This window comes from Oratosquilla oratoria, chromosome 21, assembly GCF_046742065.1.
Source record: "Oratosquilla oratoria isolate Oo_2021 chromosome 21, ASM4674206v1, whole genome shotgun sequence".
NCBI classification, from domain to species: Eukaryota; Metazoa; Arthropoda; class Malacostraca; order Stomatopoda; family Squillidae; genus Oratosquilla; species Oratosquilla oratoria.
Window position 1 is genome coordinate 34,917,826 of NC_134797.1, and position 26,412 is coordinate 34,944,237.

Genomic DNA, 26,412 nt, shown 5'->3' on the forward strand with positions numbered 1-26,412 from the left:
TTGTCGATGAACCCCTCTCCCATTCTTGTCGATGAACCCCTCCCCCATTCTTGTCGATGAACCCCTCCCCCTTCTCGTCACTGAGCCCCTCCCCCTTCTCGTCACTGAACCCCTCCCCCTTCTCGTCACTGAACCCCTCCCCCTTCTCGTCACTGAACCCCTCCCCCTTCTCGTCACTGAACCCCTCCCCCTTCTCGTCACTGAACCCCTCCCCCTTCTCGTCGATGAACCCCTCCCCCTTCTCGTCACTGAGCCCCTCCCCCTTCTCGTCACTGAGCCCCTCCCCCTTCTCGTCACTGAGCCCCTCCCCCTTCTCGTCACTGAGCCCCTCCCCCTTCTCGTCACTGAGCCCCTCCCCCTTCTCGTCACTGAACCCCTCCCCCTTCTCGTCACTGAACCCCTCCCCCTTCTCGTCACTGAACCCCTCCCCCTTCTCGTCACTGAACCCCAAAAATGGGGCAACAGCGGGAAGGGAGGGGATCAGCGACGAAAAGGGGGGAGGGGATCGGCGACGAAAAGGGGGGGGAGGGGATCGGCGACGAAAAGGGGGGGAGGGGATCAGCGACGAAAAGGGGGGGAGGGGATCCGCGACGAAACGGGGGGGAGGGGATCAGCGACGAAAAGGGGGGGAGGGGATCAGCGACGAAAAGGGGGGAGGGGATCAGCGACGAAAAGGGGGGAGGGGTTCAGCGACGAGAAGGGGGGAGGGGATCAGCGACGAGAAGGGGGAGGGGTTCAGTCCCCTCCCCCTTCTCACTGGCACTCCCCTCCCCCTTCTCACCGGCACTCCCCTCCCCCCTTCTCACCGGCACTCCCCTTCTCACCGGCACTCCCCTTCTCACCGGCACTCCCCTTCTCACCGTCTCACCGGCACTCCCCTCCCCCCTTCTCACCCGCACTCCCCCCTTCTCACCCGCACTCCCCTCCCCCCTTCTCACCCGCACTCCCCCCCTTCTCACCCGCACTCCCCTCCCCCCTTCTCACCCGCACTCCCCTCCCCCCTTCTCACCCGCACTCCCCTCCCCCCTTCTCACCCGCACTCCCCTCCCCCCTTCTCACCCGCACTCCCCTCCCCCCTTCTCACCCGCACTCCCCTCCCCCCTTCTCACCCCCCCTTCTCACCCGCACACACCTCCCCCCCTTCTCACCCGCCCACACCTCCCCCCTTCTCACCCGCACTCACCTCCCCCCTTCTCACCCGCACTCACCTCCCCCCCTTCTCACCCGCACTCACCTCCCCCTTCTCACCCGCACTCCCCCCCTTCTCACCCGCACTCACCTCCCCCCCTTCTCCCCCGCACTCCCCTCCCCCCCTTCTCACCCGCACTCCCCTCCCCCCCTTCTCACCCGCACTCCCCTCCCCCCCTTCTCACCCGCACTCCCCTCCCCCCCTTCTCACCCGCACTCCCCTCCCCCCCTTCTCACCCGCACTCCCCTCCCCCCTTCTCACCCGCACACCCCACCCCCCCCCTTCTCACCGGCACTCCCCTCCCCTCCTCACCGGCACTCCCCTCCCCCCCTTCTCACCCGCACTCACCTCCCCCCCTTCTCACCCGCACTCACCTCCCCCCCTTCTCACCCGCACTCACCTCCCCCCTTCTCACCCGCACTCACCTCCCCCCCTTCTCACCCGCACTCACCTCCCCCCCTTCTCACCCGCACTCCCCCCTTCTCACCCGCACTCCCCCCTTCTCACCCGCACTCCCCCCTTCTCACCCGCACTCCCCTCCCCCCCTTCTCACCGGCACTCCCCTCCCCCCCTTCTCACCGTCACTCCCCTCCCCCCTTCTCATTGATGTTCACCCTCCCCTCCCCCCTTCTCATTGATGTTCACCCTCCCCTCCCCCCTTCTCATTGATGTTCACCCTCCCCTCCCCCCTTCTCATTGATGTTCACCCTCCCCTCCCCCCTTCTCATTGATGTTCACCCTCCCCTCCCCCCTTCTCATCGATGTTCACCCTCCCCTCCCCCCTTCTCATTGATGTTCACCCTCCCCTCCCCCCTTCTCATTGATGTTCACCCTCCCCTCCCCCTTCTCATTGATGTTCACCCTCCCCTCCCCCCTTCTCATCGATGTTCACCCTCCCCTCCCCCCTTCTCATTGATGTTCACCCTCCCCTCCCCCCACCCTTCTCATCGATGTTCACCCTCCCCTCCACCCTTCTCATCGATGTTCACCCTCCCCTCCACCCTTCTCATCGATGTTCACCCTCCCCTCCACCCTTCTCATCGATGTTCACCCTCCCCTCCACCCTTCTCATCGATGTTCACCCTCCCCTCCCCCCACCCTTCTCATCGATGTTCACCCTCCCCTCCCCACTTCTCATCGATGTTCCCCCTCCCCATCGATGTTCCCCCTCCCCTCCCCACTTCTCATTGATGCTCCCCTCCCCTCCCCTCCCCTCTTCTCATTGTTGCTCCCCCTCCCCTCTTCTCATTGATGCTCCCCCTCCCCTCTTCTCATTGATGCTCCCCCTCCCCTCTTCTCATTGATGCTCCCCCTCCCCACTTCTCAGTGATGCTCCCCCTCCCCTCTTCTCATTGATGCTCCCCCTCCCCTCTTCTCATTGATGCTCCCCCTCCCCTCTTCTCATTGATGCTCCCCCTCCCCTCTTCTCATTGATGCTCCCCCTCCCCACTTCTCATCGATGTTCCCCCTCCCCTCCCCACTTCTCATCGATGTTCCCCCTCCCCTCCCCACTTCTCATCGATGTTCCCCCTCCCCTCCCCACTTCTCATCGATGTTCCCCCTCCCCTCCCCACTTCTCATTGATGCTCCCCCTCCCCTCCCCACTTCTCATTGATGCTCCCCCTCCCCACTTTCATTGATGCTCCCCCCTTCCCCCAGTCTCAGTGTTGCTCCCTTGTTCTCCTCCTCTGTCCTCTCCTCTCTCCCATTCTCCCCACTCTCTCCACCCTCTTACCTCCCTCAAACCCCCTCCCCCCTCCCCTTCCCTTTGCCCTCTGGCACTACATAATTTCAATTCCTACTTCACCACCTACAACTACTGTGCCTCGTACCACACTTACTTCACTTGCTTGCTCCGACAAATGCCTGTCCAAAATCCTTATTCTCCTGTGGGTCATCTTCCTCCAGCTTGACCATGTACTCATTTTTCCTACCCCATACCCCTCGTTTGTTTCCATTTTCTTTGTCCTAATTTCCTTTAAACTTTTTTACTTGTACATTTTTCCACTCTCCCAGTCCCAGTCTTCCTATTCAATTTTCTCCTTTTATTATTATTATTATTATTATTATTATTATTATTATTTTTCTTCCTTTTTCTCCACTTCTGTTGGTTTGTTTTACATTTCCTCTACTTCTCTTCCATCTTCCTCTGTTTTACATTTCCTCTTACTTCTCTTCCATCTTCCTCTGTTTTACATTTCCTCTTACTTCTCTTCCATCTTCCTATATGTTTTACATTTCCTCTTACTTCTCTTCCATCTTCCTATATGTTTTACATTTCCTCTTACTTCTCTTCCATCTTCCTATATGTTTTACATTTCCTCTTCCATCTTCCTGTATGTTTTATATTTCCTCTTACTTCTCTTCCATCTTCCTCTGTGTTTTACATTTCCTCTTCTCTTCCATCTTCCTATATGGCCAACCTTTCATCCTTCCTCTTTGTCATGCCTTTCATCCTTCCTCTTTGTCGTGCCTTCCTTCCTCTTTGTCGTGCCTTCCTTCCTTCCTCTTTGTCGTGCCTTCCTTCCTTCCTCTTTGTCGTGCCTTCCTTCCTTCCTCTTTGTCGTGCCTTCCTTCCTTCCTCTTTGTCGTGCCTTCCTTCCTTCCTCTTTGTCGTGCCTTCCTTCCTCTTTGTCGTGCCTTCCTTCCTTCCTTCCTCTTTGTTGTGCCTTCCTTCCTTCCTTCCTCTTTGTTGTGCCTTCCTTCCTTCCTTCCTCTTTGTTGTGCCTTCCTTCCTTCCTTCCTCTTTGTCCTGCCTGCCTTCCTTCCTTTCTTTGTCCTGCCTGCCTTCCTTCCTTTCTTTGTCCTGCCTGCCTTCCTTCCTTTCTTTGTCCTGCCTGCCTTCCTTCCTTTCTTTGTCCTGCCTGCCTTCCTTCCTCTTTGTCCAGCCTGCCTTCCTTCCTTCCTCTTTGTCCTGCCTGCCTTCCTTCCTTCCTCTTTGTCCTGCCTGCCTTCCTTCCTTCCTCTTTGTCGTGCCTTCCTTCCTTCCTTCCTCTTTGTCGTGCCTTCCTTCCTTCCTTCCTCTTTGTCGTGCCTTCCTTCCTTCCTTCCTCTTTGTCGTGCCTTCCTTCCTTCCTCTTTGTCGTGCCTTCCTTCCTTCCTTCCTCTTTGTCGTGCCTTCCTTCCTTCCTTCCTCTTTGTCGTGCCTTCCTTCCTTCCTTCCTCTTTGTCGTGCCTTCCTTCCTTCCTCTTTGTCGTGCCTTCCTTCCTTCCTCTTTGTCGTGCCTTCCTTCCTCTTTGTCGTGCCTTCCTTCCTTCCTCTTTGTCGTGCCTTCCTTCCTTCCTCTTTGTCGTGCCTTCCTTCCTTCCTTCCTCTTTGTCGTGCCTTCCTTCCTTTTGTTCTGCCTGCCTTCCTTCCTTTCTTTGTTCTGCCTGCCTTCCTTCCTTCCTCTTTGTCCTTCCTTCCTTCCTCTTTGTCCTTCCTTCCTTTGTCCTTCCTTCATCTTTGTCCTTCCTTCCTTCATCTTTGTCCTTCCTTCCTTCATCTTTGTCCTTCCTTCCTTCATCTTTGTCCTTCCTTCCTTCATCTTTGTCCTTCCTTCCTTCCTTCCTCTTTGTCCTTCCTTCCTTCCTCTTTGTCCTTCCTTCCTTCCTTCCTCTTTGTCCTTCCTTCCTTCCTTCCTCTTTGTCCTTCCTTCCTTCCTTCCTCTTTGTCCTTCCTTCCTTCCTTCCTCTTTGTCCTTCCTTCCTTCCTCTTTGTCCTTCCTTCCTTCCTCTTTGTCCTTCCTTCCTTCCTCTTTGTCCTTCCTTCCTTCCTTCATTTTGTCCTTCCTTCCTTCCTTCATCTTTCCTTCCTTCCTTCATCTTTCCTTCCTTCCTTCCTTTCTTTGTCCTGCCTGCCTTCCTTCCTTCCTTTCTTTGTCCTTCCTTCCTCTTTGTCCTTCCTTCATTTTTGGCCTTCCTTCATCTTTGTCCTTCCTTCATCTTTGTCCTTCCTTCCTTCATCTTTGTCCTTCCTTCATCTTTGTCCTTCCTTCATCTTTGTCCTTCCTTCCTTCATCTTTGTCCTTCCTTCATCTTTGTCCTTCCTTCCTTCATCTTTGTCCTTCCTTCATCTTTGTCCTTCCTTCCTTCATCTTTGTCCTTCCTTCCTTCCTCTTTGTCCTTCCTTCCTTCCTCTTTGTCCTTCCTTCCTTCCTCTTTGTCCTTCCTTCCTTCCTCTTTGTCCTTCCTTCCTCTTTGTCCTTCCTTCCTTCCTCTTTGTCCTTCCTTCCTTCCTCTTTGTCCTTCCTTCCTTCCTCTTTGTCCTTCCTTCCTTCCTCTTTGTCCTTCCTTCCTTCCTCTTTGTCCTTCCTTCCTTCCTCTTTGTCCTGCCTTCCTCTTTGTCCTGCCTTCCTCTTTGTCCTGCCTTCCTCTTTGTCCTGCCTTCCTTTTTCCTTCTTTCCTTCCTCCATTCCCTCCTCTCTTCCTCCATGCCCTCCTCTCTTCCTCCCCCATCCTTCCTCCCTTCCACCTTCAGTTTTCCTTTTCTCTTTGACCGTACTTGTCCATCCTCCTTCCTTACTTTTTCCTCTTCCTCCAAATGTTGCTGCCCTCCCCCCAATTGCCACCCATTCTTGCACCCCACCCCTTACCACCCAATCTTCCCCTCTTCTTTCCCATATCTTGCCTCTTTTCACTCCCCTCAACACCCTTAACTTACCACCAACTCTTGTCCCCTCCCCAATCCTCTCTACCATCAAATCATGCCCTTCCTTCTCCTTTGTGTGTGGACTGGTGGTGTAATTGGAAGTGTGCTGGTCTTGCATTCGCTTGGCAGTGGGTTCACGTCCTGCATTCCCCACAGGCTCACAACTGTCCAAGTGCATAGGGCAAAGGTGACGATTCCAGTTGCAGTTATGCCCTCCCTGGCATAGGTACCTCCTGTCCACCGCCCTTCTTGTCACTCCTCCCACCTTCCATCCTATATTCTTCAGTGTTCCTATTTTCCTTATGGTCTCCATTATTATCCTCACTGTCCTCCCCTGTGCTCTTCCTAATTGTCCTCATTCTTCTCACTCTCCCCACACTATCTTTTAAGGGTGACATTTGGAATTTGAAGTATGACAAAATAAGTAATGCAGGAGAATGTCAAAATAAGGAATAATAGAGTTTGAATAAACTTGGGTTCAAATGGATTGGGAGAAGACCACTGATTCATGGATAATTGCATTAAAGTTGCAGTGATAGATAAATTGAAAGATCAGTACAAATGTTATTGGACATTACTGCCCCCACCCCCTCCACATAAGAAAAATATAAATACAACTGTGCTTAGACTTGCAGGACTGCATTATTTATGACACTGAAAAGGGATATGTAAACTAGTGTGAAAATAGTTTTCAGGGTGGATGTAATCTATGCAAGCATGGATTGTGTAGGGACTAAAGTGGGTACCTAGTTGTGGTATTCACGAAAAACTGAAAGAAAATAATCTCCCGCATGATAGCTTTCCTTTCCCATTGATACCCTTTGACCATAGATAAGGCCCAAAATCACTGTAAGCTTAGTTTTTGCCCACTTTTTCATAGAAGTAATGACCCAGTTAGTGTTTCCTTACCCATCCTCTATTCTTCTTCCCTTGTCCTAAAAGACCCGACACAGATGTAACAGTCATCATTCATTCTCTGCTCTATGGGTCAGTAGAACATTGCTTGCTACTGTGGGTTTGCTTGTATCCAGTTATTGGAACTTTAGGCAACAATTATTAGTTATTAAACTTTTGATGGTGCACCAAAGAAATGGAGAAGTAAAACTTGGAGGAGGGAGGGTGGTCAGTTCAAGATGATAGTTACATTTGAAAGTTGTACAGTGAATGCATGTGTAGGCTCGTGTAAATGTATAATCAGTATGTAGTACCCTGTAAATCACCGGGGTTATAGTGTACTTGTTTAGTCCATTGTGTCTGTGAAGGGTTTTTTATGTTGTGGATAGCCCTGTAGTTTGCATGTAGAAAAGTGTGGAAATGTTGAGTTAGGAATGAACCAGAGGTTGCTCTTGTACAAGTTGCAGGTGGTAGCATTCCGAAGCTCATTTGTAGATTTTCGAATCTCAAATCCAAATTATATTTTCACGTAGATTTTGCCTAGTGATTTGTGAATTCCATAAGATAGGGGTGAAAGATGTATTAAGGTGGGTTGCGTTAGCTTTCCTTTGATATGCTACTAGTCGTATGGTAGCAACATGGTTACTAAATATTTACTAGGAACTAACATTTACTCAGTGACCAGAACAGTATTAGTTGCATAGTTTGGAGTTCTTCAATGCTTTATTTTGCAGTGATGTTGTCTAGCAACAAAGAATGTAGACTTGTAAAAGAGTTATTTTTCACTATGGTAAACTAGTTATTTGCATTTTTTCTTAATTAGTCCATCTGAATATTGGTACATCTAAATTGGTGAGGAACTTGCTTCCCTCAGCTGTTTTGTGGGTAGCTTCCATTCAAGTGTACCAATCATTGTGGATGGTGTTCAGATAAAACCAATTTTCAGACTAGTTTGTTGGACTGTTTGGCGAATTAATTAGAGCCATAGTAGTTATTTTGAACATGACTGAGGAATCCAGAAGTTCATGGATAGGTGTCAATAAAATTTTCTTAAATCAAATTGCGTACTACCTTCCGAGTTCCATGTCAAGTTGAGTTGTATATACATGGTTTAAGGGCATTACAAGAAACTTTGACCTTGTTCGCAAGTTTCAGGAAGTTTCAGGAATCGTTAATGTGACTGCTTCCTGTATGAAGGTGAGCAGGAACTACTACTAGTCATAATATGCTTTGTTATACCAGTATTATTGTGCTGGCAAGAACACCTGAACACTTATGGGACCTTGCATTCAAAGTGTGCAAATTGGCATGTGCTGTGCATGGTTGGTGGACTGCTGTACATAAGCATTTTCTGCAGTTTTGATTTCTATATTTTCTATTTTTGGTTCTGCTAGTTGCTTGCTAAATTTTTGCAAAGTATAGATCATCCACAAGTTTCATAATTTGTTGCCAGTTGGACTGGGAATAAATTGAGGCCTTACCATAGATCTGGTAAGGAATGTTGGAATATTGTCTGATGTATTAAAGTTAATTTGTCACTGTCTTGTAGTAGGATGGGGAAGTTACTGGTTGTCGGCTCTATGAAAAATTGGAGGAAATGCAGGGTAATGTGTTATTAGGCTTCAAAGATGGGTGGCCTGGAGGTGATTATTGTCTTACCATATGATGTAACACAAAGCCCCCTTGGGAATGTGAAGAGAATGGTGTACATTTGAGGTCTAGTGGAGGTTTTGTTGTATCGGTACGAGACAGCGTCACCAACCTGTAAAAGGGGAGTAGTTGCAAATGATCAGTTTTACTTGGGTGAAAAGATGGAGGAACTAGAAGTTCATAAGAGATCTTGGGGTGCCCAGTGAGGAGACTGTCCTTTGATGATGCAGCTCAGTGGAAGGTAGGGTGTTGTTGGGTTTTTAAACATGGGCCATGTAAGCCAAATTTTGTAGTATTTTTTTTGTTAAATTGGCCTGAGGTACCAGGTGTTGGAGAATGACATTTGTAATTATTCATATGGTGTCTGGTGTGAGGGTGAGAGGGTACAATCATCAGTAAATCCGTTGCCCCTGGTGCCTCATTCAGAAGACGTGCAGCCTTTAGGTAACAGGCAACATAGTGAGGACATAAATATGGAAAGGAGTAAGAATTTATTTAGAGGAATAAAGGGAAACGACCAGAAATTAATTGAATGCTAAGGTCAACAAATGGGAGAATTGGCAAGAAGTTGTAAAGAAAATGTATAATCAAACTAGGAATGAGATGTAAGAAAAGAGTGGGAGAGGATTTTGAATTTTTTAAAACTGGTCAGTCATTTTAGAGTAATGAAGATAAGAGTTAAAAAAAACATGATGAAATGGAATATGGAAGATAAATAAAGAAGTGTGATTAAATGGAATACAAAATGTAGGGCTGATGAACCTGCAGAAATGTAGGAATGTATCTGTGCTAGCAATTTAAAAATTACACAAGGGTTGTAAGGACATCTGAATTGAATTATGGAAAGGAGCAGCATGGTCTTAGGAAAATATTCAGAGCATGGTGTGGAGATGTAAAGAAATTTTGTTATTGAGAGGGAAAAGGTGGAAGTAGTTTAGTTTTAGGATGTGAACAGGTTGGGGAAAGCTTTTGAGATTGTTGGAGTATTTCGTTGCGGATAACCAGTGCTTCTGTCTTTACGGATGAAGAGGTGGAGTCGGGCAGTCATAATAATAGAGCAGTTTGGTTTCCACTGCACAATTAGTCGTGTAGTTTCTGTTCAACTTAAGATTTAATATTCCATATAGCTTTTTTGCATCATGCTGTTTATGCTGTATTCCTTGATCACAAGCATTTGAATGCTAGCTTAAACCACTTGTAAGGTTTTATTATGGGAGGTAACCTGTGCATGAAGTTGTATCAATCTTGTAGTGTTCTCACCGGTGATGCCCAGTGGTCCTTTATTCTGTCCTACAAAATTGGTTAGATTGGGGATTAATTATTTCTTGATGCTTCTATTATTTGGTACCTGTCTTGGAGGAAGTGGTTTCTGCCAGTGTACCAGCAAGACCCTTCCTCCATCATAAGTCATCTCACCAAATCACTTTTGTTCCTTCCACCTTGTGTGGAGGTACAACTTTTTTTCATGTCCTCTCAATTTTAACCTATGCCCACAACTTGGTACAAGGTTTTTCATGTATGGAACTGTTGACTTCAATCACAAATACTTATTCCCTCTCTTAAAATTGCATCCATTTTAGGATTTTTCTTTAACTTTCTCTTGTCATCTTCATCCATTTACTTGGTCTGTCGCCCAAGGATCTTATTATTCCAGAGGACCTCCATGTCCCAGGAAAATGGCAATAGCCTCTGAATTGGCATACAAGTCACGCAAGGAAGGAATGTTACCTTGGAAATGTAAAGTGAGGCAGTGTAGGATGAGATGTTCAGGTCTGGTGGTTGAATCTCAAAAAAAAAATTCCATGGCCATTCCTGTTTTGTTAGTATTGTCTTAAAGCTGGAGGGGCTATTGTTAAGCTGGTGTGGTTCTTCATTGTGGGAGTTGTTTCCATATTAGGTAGATGTCTGGAGACAGTTTAGTGGTTAGCTTGGAAATGGTATTGTGATTATGGCATGATTTTCATATATGTTGGGTGGTGCTGGTTATGTGATGCTGTAAAAGTTGCAGAAAAGTTTTAGGAAATGGTGAAGATGTTTTTTAGGCCTTTGTATTTGGAAAAGGCTTATGACAGGGTAGTCAGAAAGGCACTGGGAGGTTTTGCAGGTTTGGGATAGGAGAAATGCTTGGAAAAGGCTTATGACAGGGTAGTCAGAAAGGCACTGGGAGGTTTTGCAGGAGAAAAGCTGTCGAGAGTTAAGACATTAATAGGGCCTTTGTTAGAGTTAGAAATGGAGTGTTTTGAGGTAAGGGTGGGTCATTAGGGATGTGCCATGTCGCCATGGCTGTTCAATTTATACATGGATGGGGTGGTGAGGTAAATGTAAGGTAATGGGCAATTTGAGATGATAAAGAAAATGGAGAAAAATGGGAGATAAGCCAGCTGTTTGACAACACTTTGTAGCAAGATTAGAGGAGGAAATAAGGAAATTAGTGATGGAGTTTGGGAAGGTGTTCGAAAGAAAAGTTGATAAACGTGAGTAAAAGTGAGGTGATGAGATATACAAGAGGAGAGGATGTCAGGGAATGGGAAGGTAGTGTTAATGGAGAGAGAAGGGGAAGTGGATACCTAAGATGCTTGGGGGCGTATGTGACAGGATAGGGTGGAGTGGTGGTGGAGGTAGAATGTAGATTGAGAGAATCAAGTAAATACTTTAGGGGATTGAAAAGCTTAGTGAGAGACATTTGGGAATGGATGATAACAGATGGTATGGAGGAGCGATTGTGCCAACAGCATTGTAAGGAGCACAAACATAAGAACATAAGAATAAAGGAGACTGCAAGAGACCATAAGGCCTACACTAGGCAGCTCTGTATCCATCACCACCTGTCATCCCCATCCATAAAGTTGTCTGATTGTTTCTTAAAACAACTGATAGTTTCAGCGCTTACTACATGGTTACCAAGTTTATTCCATTCATCGACCACCCTATTAGTAAACCAATTCTTGCCTATTTCCTTCTTAATGTCATACTATGGAGCAGAAACGTGAAATGTAAGAGGAAGTTTAAATGGGTTACAGATGAAATGCTTGAAGTATAGTAAGGGTTACTGTGCTGGATAGTGAGAAGCAAGGAGGTGAGGAGGAGAGCAGGGGTGGAAAGGGAGTTAGGGTTGATGGAGTATTGGGATGGTTTGGACATCTGGAAAGAATTAGTGAAGAAAGATTAGTAAAAGTAGGTGAACTTAAGGAGGTGACCAAGGATTAGATGGATGGGGGTAAAAAGGGCATTGGGAAACAGGTGAATGTCTGTTGAGGAAGGAAGTGAGAAGACTGAAGATAGGGGTGAGTGGAGAATTGTTGTGTATGGATGATGCTGCATGGATTGTGTGAATTATGTTTTTATGCAGCCGAATTTCTCCCCATCTTTTTTTCTGGGTGAGGGGTTGGGGAAGGGGTGAGTTATCTTTATTCAAGGATGTTTGGAGTGAGTAATGTCCCAGGGAAGAGACTTTCATGTAAACATACTAGGTCTGGTTTCTTTGCCATTGGCATGCTGCTGGATGAAGAATTGGAAGAAGGGAAGAACCAGTCAATGTGATGATGGGGATGGGGGGCCAGTTATTTGGAATTGCACCTTCAAATGGAGGGGAGGATGTTGGACATTAGAGAAATTGTTCATGACTGGAAGGTATCCTGGTTCTGTTGCACCCAGAGCAATGTGATATTTGTTAGTTTCTAAGGGGCTAAAGGGTTTCCCACTGGTTTTAATTTTTCTCTCAAATGTGTGTGCCAGAAGTTGTATTTGTTAATGTTGAATATTGGTTCTTGGATGTGCATATGAAAGGTCATGAATATTAGCTTGTAATTGTAGCAGGGAGTGAATTGTAAGGTGAATTGCAAGGGTAGTTAATAGTCATGAGAAATATATCTGGGGAAGAATGCAAAGAGAAGACTGAAGGCGTGGTGATGCCCACAGCACTATATTGAGTAGATTCTTAGTTATAGTGGAAGGGGGATTCAGGCAGGGATAGTGAAAAATGTGGAGGTGAGGCGGAGAGCAAGGGTAGAAAGCTAGCATATAGGGTTGATGTAGGAATACTGAAATGGTTTGGGCATATGAAAGAATGAATGAAGACTGGCAGAAAGTGGAAGGCAGATTGTGAGAACATGAGAGGAAGACAGTGTGAAGTTAATTGGTTGGGTGAAGGGGGCATTGGATGCAAGAAGAATGTTAGCAAGGAAGGTTGTGGCAAAAGATAAGTGGAGTTGTATATGGATGAGGGAGTTGTATGGTTGAAGGGATTTCTTCTCGGCTCTGAATTCTCTATTGGATGTAGGGAGGGAGGATCAGTGTAATGAAGTAGAGGGGGTAAACCAGTTTCAGCTGTCAGGCACTGGTGTGAAGATGCCACAGGCCTAAGCATTGTGACATGGGATAGTAATTACCTTTCATTTTTTGAGGATGTATAATGGGAGAGAATAAGATGGTTTTTAAATAGGACCCTTGATTTTGCCAGCTTCTGACAAAAAGGGTGGTGTCTTTTGGTGTGTAAATTGGTAGCATGTTTGGGTTGGCATATTTTAAGAGAAAATAGTTACGGAATAGTGTACATGAAACGACTGGTTGAAAAAGGGCTGTGGAGTGTGAATGGATTGTTAATTCCTACTCATGAAAAGGAATGCCATTTCCTTCCAGTTTGATGCTATGTACAGATTTAAATTTGGGAAAGTCAACTGGAGGTTGTCATTGGTTTGAGAGTAGAATACTACTTGAAGTTGTATCTTTTATTCTTGAAGAAAAAAAAAAGGCATGAGTGGGTATATGAGGGTGCCAGCATTGACATCTTGATTATTTATTTCGTAGTTGTAGCCGAGTGACCCCCATATTCCGTGAACTGTCTATCATATTTTCTGTAGTTTTTGTATTAAGGGAATTAGTAATACGGCTGTAACTTTATATTTTATAATGCAAATATTGTGATGCATCGTTGTGCATCAGACAGCTGATGCTGCCCTCGAAAGACTTGTATTGAAGAGGTCGAAGACTCCCTTTATTGGGGGAGAGGGTGATAAAAGGCTCAGAATAAGCATGCTAGTAGAGGTGGGTGACTGATGCAGTTGGGGAATGAAGAATATCTTAGAAAGTGCCAGTTGGGTGAGGTACATGATTTACTGGTGCTATTTGTTGATTTGTTCGATCTGGGTGAAGGTGGACGAATATAATCCAATGGTTGCAAGGCTGGAGTGGAAAAGAAAAAAGTGATGAGGAAGGGTGAGGAGAGCAGTATTTGGTGCTTGAAAGCTGGAGAAAGTGAAGAGCTTTAAGCAGTAAGGGACACATGCAGCAGGGAATGGAGGAGTAGTGGGAGGTGGTAAATTATAGAGTAAGGGGAGCAAGTGAATGAGAAATGGGTATTGAGGGATATGTCCAAAGACTATACAAAGGGGTTACTGTGCCCATAGCACAAAATGGAAGGGAGACTTGGAATCAGGAGGAGGCAGAAAGGAAGCAGAAGTGAAGTGTATGGAAAGAAGCATTGTGGGCATTGTGGGAATGTAAAACAATGTAAGATAGTGCAGGGATGTAGATGGGTTGATCAAAGAATATTGGTTTGGCAAGTAAAAACAATGACTTATGAAAGATGAGCAGAGGGTGTGTGGAAGGAGGTGGAGTACACTTGGAAGACCAGTATGGATGGATTTGGTGAAAATGGCTTTCGATGCAAGAAGTAGCTGTTGAACAGGGAATGGAGAGGACAGTAGAAAAATGTAATCTGGAGTGGTTGTGAATAGGTGAGGAATTGATGTGACCCAAAGGGATTTCTTCTCTATAAATTCGTGTGTAGATGAGGAGAGAAGGATGGTTATGCAACTATAACAATTAGGACTTGCTGTGGAGTTGCACATCTTAGGCAACTGACTTGACCCATCCACTTTGAGCCAAGATGGAAGGGACAGCAAATGTGTTTTTACATGGGTGTAGAATGGTTAAAGGGTGGTTGAGTCGGCCATTCCTTATAATAGGGGGAAGGGGCTTTTTTATATATGCATGTTCACAATTTTGAACATGTCTTAACCTCTTCAATGAGTCAAATATTCGTGCACGTGTCAGGTTGCCTGATGGATGATGATTTGTCACATTACATGCATTACAAAATATAAATTTACTGCTGTTATACTCATTCTTTCACCCTGAATGAATATAATGTCACAGAAAACGTGATCAAACCTGTTCACAAAATGTGGGGGTCACTCAGCTACATCTAGAAAATAGATATAATCAGGGAGTCAATGCTATCATCCTAGTTTATCCCACTCATGGTTCATGATGCATACATAGGCGCTGTGATAATTGAGAGGTTATCAGACGTGCTGGAAGAGATTTGTATGGGGTTTGCAACACTGCAAATCTCGCTTCTTGAAATATGTACATAAAATTTTTTGAATTTTTGTACAGTGGGCTGGCATGTATATTAGAGAAGTGTTCATGTAGTTATAGGTTTCATAAATAGAAGTACCAAATTAGAAATTGAATACATAGGCTCCTGTTATGATATTACCTCTGCTTGTATTTTAATTATTTTACATTGTCATTTTCATCCTCGATAAAGTTGTTGCTAGTTTAGTCAAATTATGTAACAAGAAAAAAAATTAGCTGTTCAGTATTTTTTTCTCTCTCCAGTACTCGTTATTAGTTTAGAATTGTTCGGTTCACTGTGTGGTTACTAAGGAGCGATATCTAAGAAATGAGCTTTGCTTGTAAGGATTTTGCATTCTACCTCTCCACTGATTGAATTTAGCTTTAGCTGTGTTGCATCCAGTTGCACTAAGCATAAGAAATTGTCAACCCCACCCTCTCCCCATGTGGCCCCACACTGGAATAGTGTCAAGCCCCATGTCTGATAAAATGTCTGCCACAAGACGTTGTCTCTTCTCTTCTGCTGCTTCAATATCATCCAATAACCTTCTCACAAGCAGATGTTTTGCTGCCATCTGAATGACTTGGTTCATATGGTTCATCAGAACTCTGGCTATTAAGTTCAGCCATGGTGGCCTAGTCGACAAATGTATCGGCAGTCGGTAAAAAAAAAAAACCAGCACACGATGCCAACAGCTTAGGCAGAGAGGGGAAAACACAGTAATGCATGTCTTCCCTGAGGACTGGTAAGACACTGCCTATGCACTACCCTCTCACAATTGGGTATGGAGACAGTGGGTATATGGTTAGTGGGCAAAGCTTCTGACTGCCCTAGTGAGTTATATCAAACTTATAAACACTGCCCACAGTACAGGACATCTGCGTGTACCATGTAGACAGGCCTACTGCCTGGCACCATGATATACATGTGTAAGTCCTGGGAGTACAGGGGTTGATTTCGTTTATGGGTTTAGATTAGACTACTTGCACAAGGTTCTCTGTCATCTGTATTCACTTTTTTTTTTTATACATGTGAACACCTGCCGTGCCCTATCTCTTCTAATTTCTATGGTGTCCACTAGGTTGGATACTATTCGTTGCCTTTCTTTATAATCAGCCTTGTTTATATCCTTCATTTTGTTCCTGTGGCAGTGCTGGAGGGTTTAAACTGAATGCTTCATACATGGGAACCATACTTAATTAGGATTAAGCAAACTCGTAGACCAGTCATTATACTCATTAGTTCAATACTTGACCATTGGGAAATTGAACTTTATGAACGTGGTAAAAATTGCACTTGTTTTTGTTGGCCTCTTGCAGCTTGTGAAATTCAGAATTTGAAGTTTGAAATTGAAATATTAATTTAGATAGCTTTTTTTTTTTTCCAGTGTTCCATACAGAGGTCGTGGTGCATTCAGAGGAGGATTCAGAGATACTAATTCCAGTAGGTCTTTTTCCAGTGGTCCTATCAGAGGTCGAGGTGGATTCAGAGGAGGATTCAGAGGAACCCGGTAAGTAGATGTTTACATCAGTATATATTGAATGCAATATATGCGTTTGTGTGGTATGTCAAAATGTGGAAAATGTTTTCTAAAATGGAGTGTTCATGGACGTTACAGTGGAGGCCCGATGGGCCCAAGCCGAGGCGGATTCAGAGGCACAACCCGGGGTAGTTTCCGGGGCAACACACGGGGAGGCTTCAGAGGCCGAGGAGGTTATGGCAGTAGTAGCTTCAGTGGTAATTACCAAGGTGGCGGAAATTACCGTGGTGGCGGTGGCTACAGTGGTGGTTACGGTGGCGGTTATGGTGGCCGTGGTGCTCCTCGAGGCCGTGGTGGCTATGATTCCGGATACCAGAAGAGAGGGTGAGTATTTAATCGGTGTTGGTACCTGCCTTGCTTGAGTGGTACTTGAAGGTGAGGGCAAGTCAAGGCCACAGTTCTGTATGATTCAGGTGGTGGGAATTGTATTCATTCACTTGCATTGTTGATGGTGGAACTGTAATTTGCTTCCCTAATGCTGTGGGCTTGTCCTTGTGTCCAGGGACCAGAGCAAACTACCTAGGCTTAGTTGTTAGTATTGTGATCATAGCTTAAGTGTTCATCCCTTGAAAGCGTGTCCTGCATCTGGCAACTGACAGTTTCTAGCATGGTGTTTAAAGGCAAAAGACCCAGTCCCAACAATATAAGTAATTGAGCCAATGAGTGGTGTGTAGATATAAAAAAGTGACCCAGTGATTTCATATTGGGGATGAAGTTAGCTACTGACAAGCCTGGTAGGAATCAGCACAAAGTTCGGGGGTTGGTCAAGACGTAGGGCATACTCAGTCATGGCGACTTTTTGTTCTCTGTAGGGCATCGCGTGGTTCATATGGAGGCCCTCCCCAGAAGCGGCCAAGGATGGAGGGCGATAGTGGCTACAGTAACTCAAGGTAGGGATTAGTGCCAAGGTAGTACCTCCTAGGTCGACAATGCCGCTTGGCTGTGCTGATGCCTTTTGCGTCCTTACTCTCGGCATACAGAACGTGCAGTGCTGCAACTCATGGAGTTGTTAGCAGCAACTTAGCCAGTGGTGCATGTACAGGACACAGCACAAAGTGGTGGTTGGCCAGTTCTAATCCTTGTTGATTGAGCACCCCAAAACTTTTGTTCTGCCTCCTTGAAGTAAATAGCACTCCCATCCCATTGAGGTCACTGAGAATTATGCATTTCTCTGCCAAAATTAGTTCAAATGTTGGAAAATGTCAGTTCCAATATATTGCAGGGTAATGGTGGTGGTACACCGACTCTTGCATGCTGTAGTGTCTCTTTGGTCTTTGTATTTTAAGTGTTATAGATTGGGGTAAGCTTCTGTGCACCGTTTCAGTTATATTTCTTGTTTCAGTGGATATGGTGGCTACTCTTCTTCCGCCTATGACAACTACTCGAGTGGAAGCTATGGTCAGAACTATAATGGTGGCTATGACAACTATAAACCCAGTACGTATGACCACCGTTCCAATTATTGATCTCTTTAATTTTTGTTTTCTTTGGGGTTAGCTTTGTAGTCCTGTACCTCTTGAGTACAGGAGTGGCTGCAGTGTGGCATTAAGTGGTGCATTACTTGACCCCATATGTGTAAAACTCGCACGTAATTTATAGTCCAGGCAAAGAACTAGTGTGGCATTGTACAGCAATGTGTGGCGGTGGGAATTGCACTTAACAAAATGTGCAAATTAACATGAACTCTGGAGTGAAGGTGACAAGATGAGAAAGAACTGGCAGTTTCATATCATAGTAGAAGGCTTAAGGAAAACTAACCTATAATGCTAATAACTAGCAAAGGATGTGAACATGGAGTATGTAAACAGTGGAGTACAAGTTGCCAAAAATACACGGAAGCGAAAAAGTTGATTAGGGTAGTTTGGTACTGTTGTTAAATCTGGCTCTACATAGCTTGCAATTTTGTTGTCCCCATAGGTTCCAGCTATGATAATGGCTACTCCCAGAACTATGGAAGCGGCAACTATGATAACTATGAGAGCCGGGGTGGGTACAACACTTCTCAGGGCCCCTTCAATGGTACGTACTAGCCCTGTTCTCGCTGCGCAATGGTCACACTTATCCCTCGTCTCATTTAGGAACCAATTGCGTAAAAAGGGAACAAAGTCATGGTGCCGAGATTTATGGAGAGTAGATCGAGGAAAATATTTTGGACAAAGGATATGAATTAACATTACTGAAGACAAAATGTATTGAACCATTGAGAGAGGCAGCATTAGTGAAGACGAAAATGAGTACTCTGTAGAAATAAGCACAGACTGGTGTTTTTGCTATGTTTAACAGTAATATCTGTGTAAGAAAACTGCCATGTTGATTACTGCAATAAAAATGGGCCAATGTGAACAATGGGGCAAGTTATGAAGGCTGAGGTGAATCAGAAAATAATGTATTTGTTTCAAAAATAAAAAAAAAAGTGGGAAGATGAATAGTGGACAAGATCAGCATGGCGAGATAGTCATAAGGTTTATATTGATGTTCTTTGAGCTAGTTATTATGGCCATGGACTACAACAATTTGGATAAGTTATACAATTTGTGAAAGCTCCACACTGTATTTATACTGTATGCTGGAAGGGAAGTTTTATTTTTATACGTACTGTCAGACTTTTTAGTTACACGGTGAGCTCCTTTTGTCTTTCCAAACATTTGATATGTATCTTGATAACAGTTCTTAGCCCAAAGAGTCCATGGTCTTATATCATGTCCTGTCATTTTTGTAAACCCTCATGCTTGACTGCTTGCAAGGTAGGCTTGCAGCAACAAAAGGTACAATAAATACAAAAAAATTGAAATAATTTTTTGATTTTGAACCATCCATCCAACTCCCAAATCCAAAAAGGGGACTAATTGATGACAAATAAGAGGAAAAACTGAAAGAAAGAAAAAAAAAAGTGAATAAAGGAGGTAAAGTATCAAATATCTGCCTAACTTGTTCAAATGCAAATTCTTTGTTGGCATGGTAGGTGTTGGTTGTAGAAATGATTTTTTTCTTTCTCCGTCTGTCTTACATCTGGCCATTGCATAAAAGGCGCATGCAAGCAGAAAGAATGAATTTAACTGTTTAACCACTAAATCCGTGTCATTGTGTATTTTCAACTTTGTAGGATTCAGTTGGGTTTTTTATTTTTAACAAGTGAATTTTATTTTGATTTAGTTCTCACCCAAGATTGACAAGTAATCTTGAAATCTTTCAACAGGCAGCATAAAATCTACCTCAAAAAGTTGAGGGGTCAAGAATGAATAAATCAGAGGAAGAAGGAATTATAAAATTGTGCCTTAAGACTAATTGCTTAAATCGTTTTCTTTCCCGCAGGATGGAAGTGCAAAATATATAGAATGGGAGGACAAGGATGGATGGACTAGACTGCTTCTATTGAAATATCAAATTTTTATTATTTGAATTGACAATTGATTAGAATAGCTTCTTAATATAAGTATTGCCTCGTCTAGATGCAGTAGCTGTAAGCAAATAATTTTAAGTGCACACAATCAACTCATTTTGCCCCAACAGGTTAAAGAGGTGCTTATTTAGAGGTCACTCGTGCCACAGAATAATAAATTTGCATCAGTTTAGAACAGAAAGCTTTGAATATAGTTGCCTTAATTCGTGTTTATATATATGTATATAAACTTCAGAATTAACGAATTAATATATGACTAGCTGTTCATATTCCTTAGCAAAAGAAATGAGTATGAAATACCTCCTTAAAACCTGGAAGGAATAGTTGTGCACAAGAAAATGCAGTGATTGTGATTACAAGTAGAGATCGTTTAGTCAAAGTTCATAATTGTTATAAGTATTGCCAAGTAATATGAATGCATTAGAAAAAAAAAGTACCAAATCTGAAGTCCATGCTGTTTGCCCCAAGAATATTCGACATGCACAGCTGAATATAACGACGTGCAGTCCTGAAACTATGACAAAGACGTAAAAAAAGAAACTACATGGCCCAAAAATGTTCTGATATAACCACTTTGTCATTTCCAGTCTTTGCTGCAGCACAGGTTGCTTAGGAAAGGGAAGAATAAGCAGCAGAACAAGCAGGCTACAGAGTACTCTTGCTGACCCCAAGGCTGGAAGCAGCCTCTGGGATGGGGGGTATGGGAGGAAGGGGGAGGGAGAAGGGATCTGTGCTTCCTTAGCACACCTACATGCCAGTTGCAAATTTGATGGCATTTTAAAACCTTAGTGTCCTGTTTGATAGAATGAACATGACCTAAGCTTACACGAGACCAGGGGTACTGAAAGATACGAAGGCTAATCTATTTTGAAGAGAAATACACACATGGGCTAGTGAGCAGTGTGATTCAAGTTTGCAACAGCTTTAGGAGTGATTCTTGATGCTACGCCTTTTGGTTTCATGAGAACAGGGATCTTGTTCTTCTGATGAATTTATTTTTGCATTTATTTCAGCCAACAGATGAATAATGGAAATATTGAACTGTACTAGTGTTTTGAAAGTATATTGTGTGGAATTTACTTTTAAGTGGTTACCCCAGACAGGTTCTTTTACTTTTCGAATTTGGTATTAATTTTTTTAACTACATTAAGATAGATGTAATGGTTTCAGAGATGTTGGTCAAAATTGAACAAGGCCAATTCATGCAGCTATGTTGGCCAGCAAATTGCAGTTTAACCTTTGTAGTACTAGTATTATTATTAGTTTGACATTCACAGAACTGGGGAGAGTATTTGATTTCATGTTACTAATTGCTCAGGCACAAATCAACAAAGGTTGATTTAGTAGAGCTAGATTTCCAATATTTGCAGGTTAGCAAGATTGATGGAAAGGTATATATTTTTGTTTTCATGTGGTACAGTTTTTCTTACTGAATTGCATTGCCTGGTGGCCAAAACTAATGTTCTTAGTAGTAGGTAAAGGGTTAATGATCTTGGTTTTTTTTGTTGAATTGCCATCGCTGATTTTGGTTTGCTGGTTTTGTTTGCTTTTCAGGCATGAGTGTCTTAGATTAAGGGAAGACAATCTTGTAAAATCACCCATATTGAACTGGTCTTTTACGAAATATTTAAACTAGGCACATGTATTTGATCACAGGACCCGCTACTAATTGGAATGCCCCGACGGCAAACGGGGTGAGTGGGAAACCATCGTAATGATGGACCCTTGGCCCCATATAGCTCCAAAATTCCATCTCTTCAGAAAATGCGGAAAGGAGTCGAGATTATACTGACAAAACCTTGAACTAACCAGTGTTACAGCAGAGCCTGTTGGATCAGTGTTGCAAAAGGTGCCCTGCCACCTTGCCTTGTGTATACTCTAGTATACCATAGAATATTAGTAAACAGTATCCAAGGAAATTGAAATTACCACTTTAATTGTAGAGGTAAAGAGGAGATATCTTGTGGAGTAGGATTCTAGAGAGATTGCTGTTAATACACACTCCAGTAGCATACATGGAACCCATTCAAAGTAGAAAACCTTGTATCAAGAAAACATGGTGTACCAAAATTATGAAATGAGCATCGAAGTTTTTTGTTTTGAATATTTCTAGCTTCTAGATCAATGGGGTCTTCTTGGCATACATGGTGCAAGGTCCTTTAACTATTGCCTTAGTAAGTTTTTCTAGGTTTTTATAGTCTGCTTGCTTGGTTTTGGGTTCAAATTGCACACTCCTCACTAAATCCTTGAAATGTTGTTACTGCCTCGAACAGTTGAAATGCACTGGGGAAAATTGACTGATTCGGCGGCAGCTGTCTCTCTTGTGGTCGAGGCTCCTTACCTTCAATGTAGGATATCTTGACAGAAAGCTGCAAGTGAGCATTGGTAATGACTGCAGATCTTAGGCATTTGATAGTTCCAATTCCATATTCTCTACTTTTGGAGATTTCTTCAGAAGTTATGTTTTTGAGTTTTAATGTTTTTGATGTTTGATTTGGAGTGTTTATATTTTTTACTTCACTTGAAAGTACACTGAAGACATGTTGAAAATAATAGGCTAGGAAGACATGGAGGCATAACTAAGAGCTTGTAGACCAAAAGATTGAATTGCAATAGCCTCTCTGGCCAAGATCTTGAGTAATGATATATTTCACATTGTTGAGTTGGGGAGTGTCCAGGGTACTGTAGGGATACAAATAACATATGGATGTTCAAATTGTGATGGGGCTAAAATATGTATGTGTATCAGCAAATTGGAAGTGATTATTAAAGGAGAGAAATGAGGAAGTGGATAGTAGATACTTGGGTGCAAATGTGGTGAGAAAGGGAGGAGTGCAGGTGGAGGTAGAATGTAGGTTGATAGAAGCAAGTAAATGCCTTGGGGGATTAAAAAGTGTAATGAGCAATAGACATTTGGGAATGGATGCTAAGAGATTGTAAAAGGGTTGAGAGCCCTATATGGGGCAGAAACATGGAACATAAAAAGTTTGTGTTTGAGGTGAAATGCCTGAAAAGTATAGTAGTGGTTACGGTGTTACTAGGCCGGATAGATTGAGAAACAAGGAGAGTAGGGATGGAAAGGGAGTTGGGAAATAGGATTGATGAAAGTATTGGGATGGTTTTGAAACATGGAAAGAATGATTGAACAAAGTAAAAGATTTGTAGAAGGAAGAGGTGGAGGGAGTTAACATAAGGGAGCAACCAAGAATGAGATGAATGGATGGTGTAAAAGGGGAATGTCTGTTGAGGGAGACGACAAGGTTGGGGGTGAGTGGAGATTGGTTCTGTATGGATGGTGCTCTGATGTTTGGGAGTGGGTGAAGGATGGGATGGGGGGTTGAGAGAGCATGTTTGAATGATATTTTGACGGAGCCCAAAGGGATTTCTACCAGTCTTCTCTCTTTCTGCATGAGGGAATGGAGAGATGGGGTGGGTCGCTGATTAAATGAAGCGGTCTTGCTGTGGATGTACTGTCTTGCTACATTGCTTCTGACCCAGAGCCGAGGGTAAGATGCAGGGATGACCCATCATCCAGGAGCCAAGAAAAGAGGGAGGGAGCGAGGGGTGGTGAATGGGAGTGGATTTAGTCCTTTGGCTACCTCCCTTGTAAGGGGGAAAAAGCTATTTGTATATGTATGTACACCTTTAAGGGGGATGGTCATCCTGTTCCGTGTCACACATCTTGGCTTAAGGGAGTACAGAAAGTCGTAGCTTTCATAGAGCCCAACAAATGGATATGGCCCAACACCTTCCACTTGACACCCACTCCTCCCCCAAAATTAGCTCAAAATAATTTGTGGAGCAGATGAGAATAGCTCTTCAAGCTGCAGCATAATTTCTGTTGCCGTAACCTCCCTTTAATCACTTTCCTTCTGCACAAAAATCTGTAACTTTCTTGCCCATACATACACGTGGCCCCCATTCCCCAATGCACTCCAAAGCCAATCCACTCCAATCACCCCCATTCTCTATACACTCTTCATTCCCTCTATGTCCAAGTCGGCTCAACACCCTCACTATCTACCCCACCCAACTGCTCCCCCTCCCACACCCATTGTCTTTCTCCCATGCACTAATTAATCACATCATCCTTTCATTGGGGTGGGTGTGAAAAAGAAAAAAATCTTCCCTGTTTTATGTTTCCATTGCTTAGTGCTGGTAGCACAACTTCGTCATCCCCAGTACTTGTTTCTTGTTACTCGGTGCCAGCAAGGTCTTACTTTCTTGCATTGTTCACATGTAGCGACATCTCCATTTACTGTCTTATAACGTCCTCACCTGGCCAAACATCTCGACAGCTCTCGCAAGTTCAAGCAGGGCCCCACATACCTTGGTCAAGTCACATATTTGCGGTTTGGTGGTGCACATGGTGCTTCCCACCTTTGAAACTTTGAGGGTTTGGCCACTTCTCAGTTGTTCTGACCAGTGTATGTTGGCAGTAATGGAGATACAGAGTGATGGGGTTAATTTTTCAGACGTCTGAGCACTCCAAACTTTGGTCCAACTACTTTAGTGAGAGGGATTACTGTACTTGTTTCCTTTTCCTTCAGCCTGTCTTTAACATTTTCATACCTGTCCCCATGATTGTCACTGTACTTAAGCCCACATTGTTATTGTATTCAATCATTGCTGTTCTAAACTTGATCATTGCTTAGATATCTTGTTGGAGTTGGTCAGAAGTGTATTGTTGCCTTCAAACAATAACAGGGTCACCACCTTTATCTTGCACCCCACTTCCCACTTATGAACTTTTGCCCAGGACACCAACTCTGCCTCACCCAATCCATAAGTGTTTGCATATAGGTCTCTTGCACGAGATTTATTGATCCATACATCAATTATGTGAGGGGCTGTGAATTATTTGCCCTATGAACTGCCTTGATCTATGTAGAGATGAGGTGGGTCCCAGCATTTTTGTACGATACTAACAAAGACACATTTGAAGTCGAGTTCACTTTAGGAGAACTTTGCATATTGTCCCCAACAAAATTAATCCCAAATATTGGAACTGGAATAAAGAAAATATACGAGCGAGGTCTCCCTTACAAATCGTCATGTGCATTAGTCAACAGCATCTCAAAACTTGCAGGAAAAAGCATGGATTAAAAAAAAGGGGGGGGGGAAGGAAAAAAAAAAAAAAGTTGTAAATAAAGAAGTTAGGTGTCCCAAACCTGCTATTGACTTTCAACCAGCCAACTATTCCAACAAGCATAGAATACCTAAGATAATGAAGGTATATAAGAAGGTAGTACCCATACACCTGTATGAGACACATCAAGCAACAATGTTGCTTCCCAGTAGGTACGTCTCCTCTGCTCATGTCCCTGTAGATAGTTGCCCAACCCAGCTAAAAGTACAAACTACAGCTGAAGCAGAAATACAGCCAACCCTGGCACCAGATCTACAAAATTACTAGTCCCTTCAATATTCCAATGATCCCAGACCCACCTGGGAGTGAATTACCACTGGTCCAGTTGAAATTAATATCTCCAACATGCCCCTATAAAACAAGACGCCACTTCAGTACATAAACCCTAATATACCCTTCTTGCAGCCCTTCACCCCATTATAAAAACAAATTGAACATGACCCAACAATGCCCCTGTACATGGAAGACACCTTATAACGGCAAACTGCACTGCCTCTATTAGCTACCACAGGCTAGCAACTTGTACTATTAATTGTATCCCTTGTAAAGAGGAAGAAGCCTTTGTTATGCATATGTATTGGTCCAATTAATAATGCACCCAGTCCTACAATGAAACTGCCAAGGACTTGTTGTTCCAAGCTAGGTAAACTCTTTACAACATTGGTTTACGAGGTACACTATTACATAGAAATACACTCCATGCATGCACCCTCTTTTTGAAGCTAGGCAAGCAATCCTAGTTTGCCAAGGTATTTAGCCATTCAGACCCCAAACAGTCTTCAAGCCATCACTGCACCTATGTAGATCACATTGCTACAAGGATACTCCATAAGTAAATTGTCCTTACATTGGTAGACTTAATTTCCAGGTCTTCTACTCAACATTTTCTTATTTGAATCACCCAGCTGATGCATTTGAGTGTATAAACTAAAATTAATGTCCCCACACAAGCTGGGATCTAACTAAAGTCCCTTTTGTATTGTTTAAAAAATCCTTGTATATTACAAAATAGATTATGGTCAACAAATCTGCCTAACCCATATCCCTCCTAATGTTAGACCTTGCTCCCTTGGCTGGTGCATCAGCACAGGTGCCTTCTGCAGCACCATAGTGAAAAGCTTGTATGCGGAAAAGACCCACCACCATACATGCATTGGTTTTTGGCATCATAAAAGATACATCACTTATGGTCATCTTATCACTAGAGACAACTCTCCCACCTGTCCATGTGGTAACCCCACATACTAGAATGCCCTACCTACACAACCCTTCACATTCTTTTGTCTACATTCTCAAAACACTTCACCTAATTTTAGGCTTTACACCAAAACACCTTCATCCTTCTGCACTTTCATACAGGAAACACTACTTTTTTCCATACTAGAACAGTCTCGCAACATGACATGACATGTTACTCCTATAGGTAAAGAATAGTGTGATGGTATCAGGGATCCTTCACTTCATTGTCCCCCTACTAAAAGTCTAGGCATAAAACAGTCAGGAAGGACTCCAACTAAAACTAGCTAATAGGTCATTTTAATGGGATTAAAAGGGAAGAGATGTGTGGTATGTTTGTGAAATGGAAGGTGGATATGTTAG

The 26,412-nt window shown here is 43.7% G+C and overlaps 1 protein-coding gene and 1 long non-coding RNA gene across 8 annotated transcripts in view; one reads left to right on the forward strand and one right to left on the reverse strand.

The window, feature by feature from the left end:
* LOC143036851 (uncharacterized) overlaps positions 1-19,058 on the forward strand; it is a 38,424-nt gene extending 19,366 nt beyond the window's left edge. For 3 of the 7 annotated variants that reach the window (XM_076204701.1, XM_076204702.1, XM_076204703.1), the window contains exons 3-7: positions 16,112-16,234; positions 16,343-16,588; positions 17,077-17,154; positions 17,607-17,701; positions 18,182-19,058. In XM_076204701.1, the coding sequence (XP_076060816.1) occupies positions 16,112-16,234; positions 16,343-16,588; positions 17,077-17,154; positions 17,607-17,701; positions 18,182-18,294 (655 nt within the window). In that variant the 3' untranslated portion in view covers positions 18,295-19,058. The remainder of the gene's footprint in view (positions 1-16,111; positions 16,235-16,342; positions 16,589-17,076; positions 17,155-17,606; positions 17,702-18,181) is intronic. The other 4 variants (XM_076204704.1, XM_076204705.1, XM_076204706.1 and 1 more) reach the window with 2 other exon arrangements.
* LOC143036853 (uncharacterized) lies at positions 18,669-26,412 on the reverse strand. The gene is made up of 2 exons (XR_012967405.1): positions 25,113-26,412; positions 18,669-25,011 (listed from the first exon to the last, which is right to left on the reverse strand). It is a non-coding gene; the product is annotated as an uncharacterized LOC143036853 (long non-coding RNA).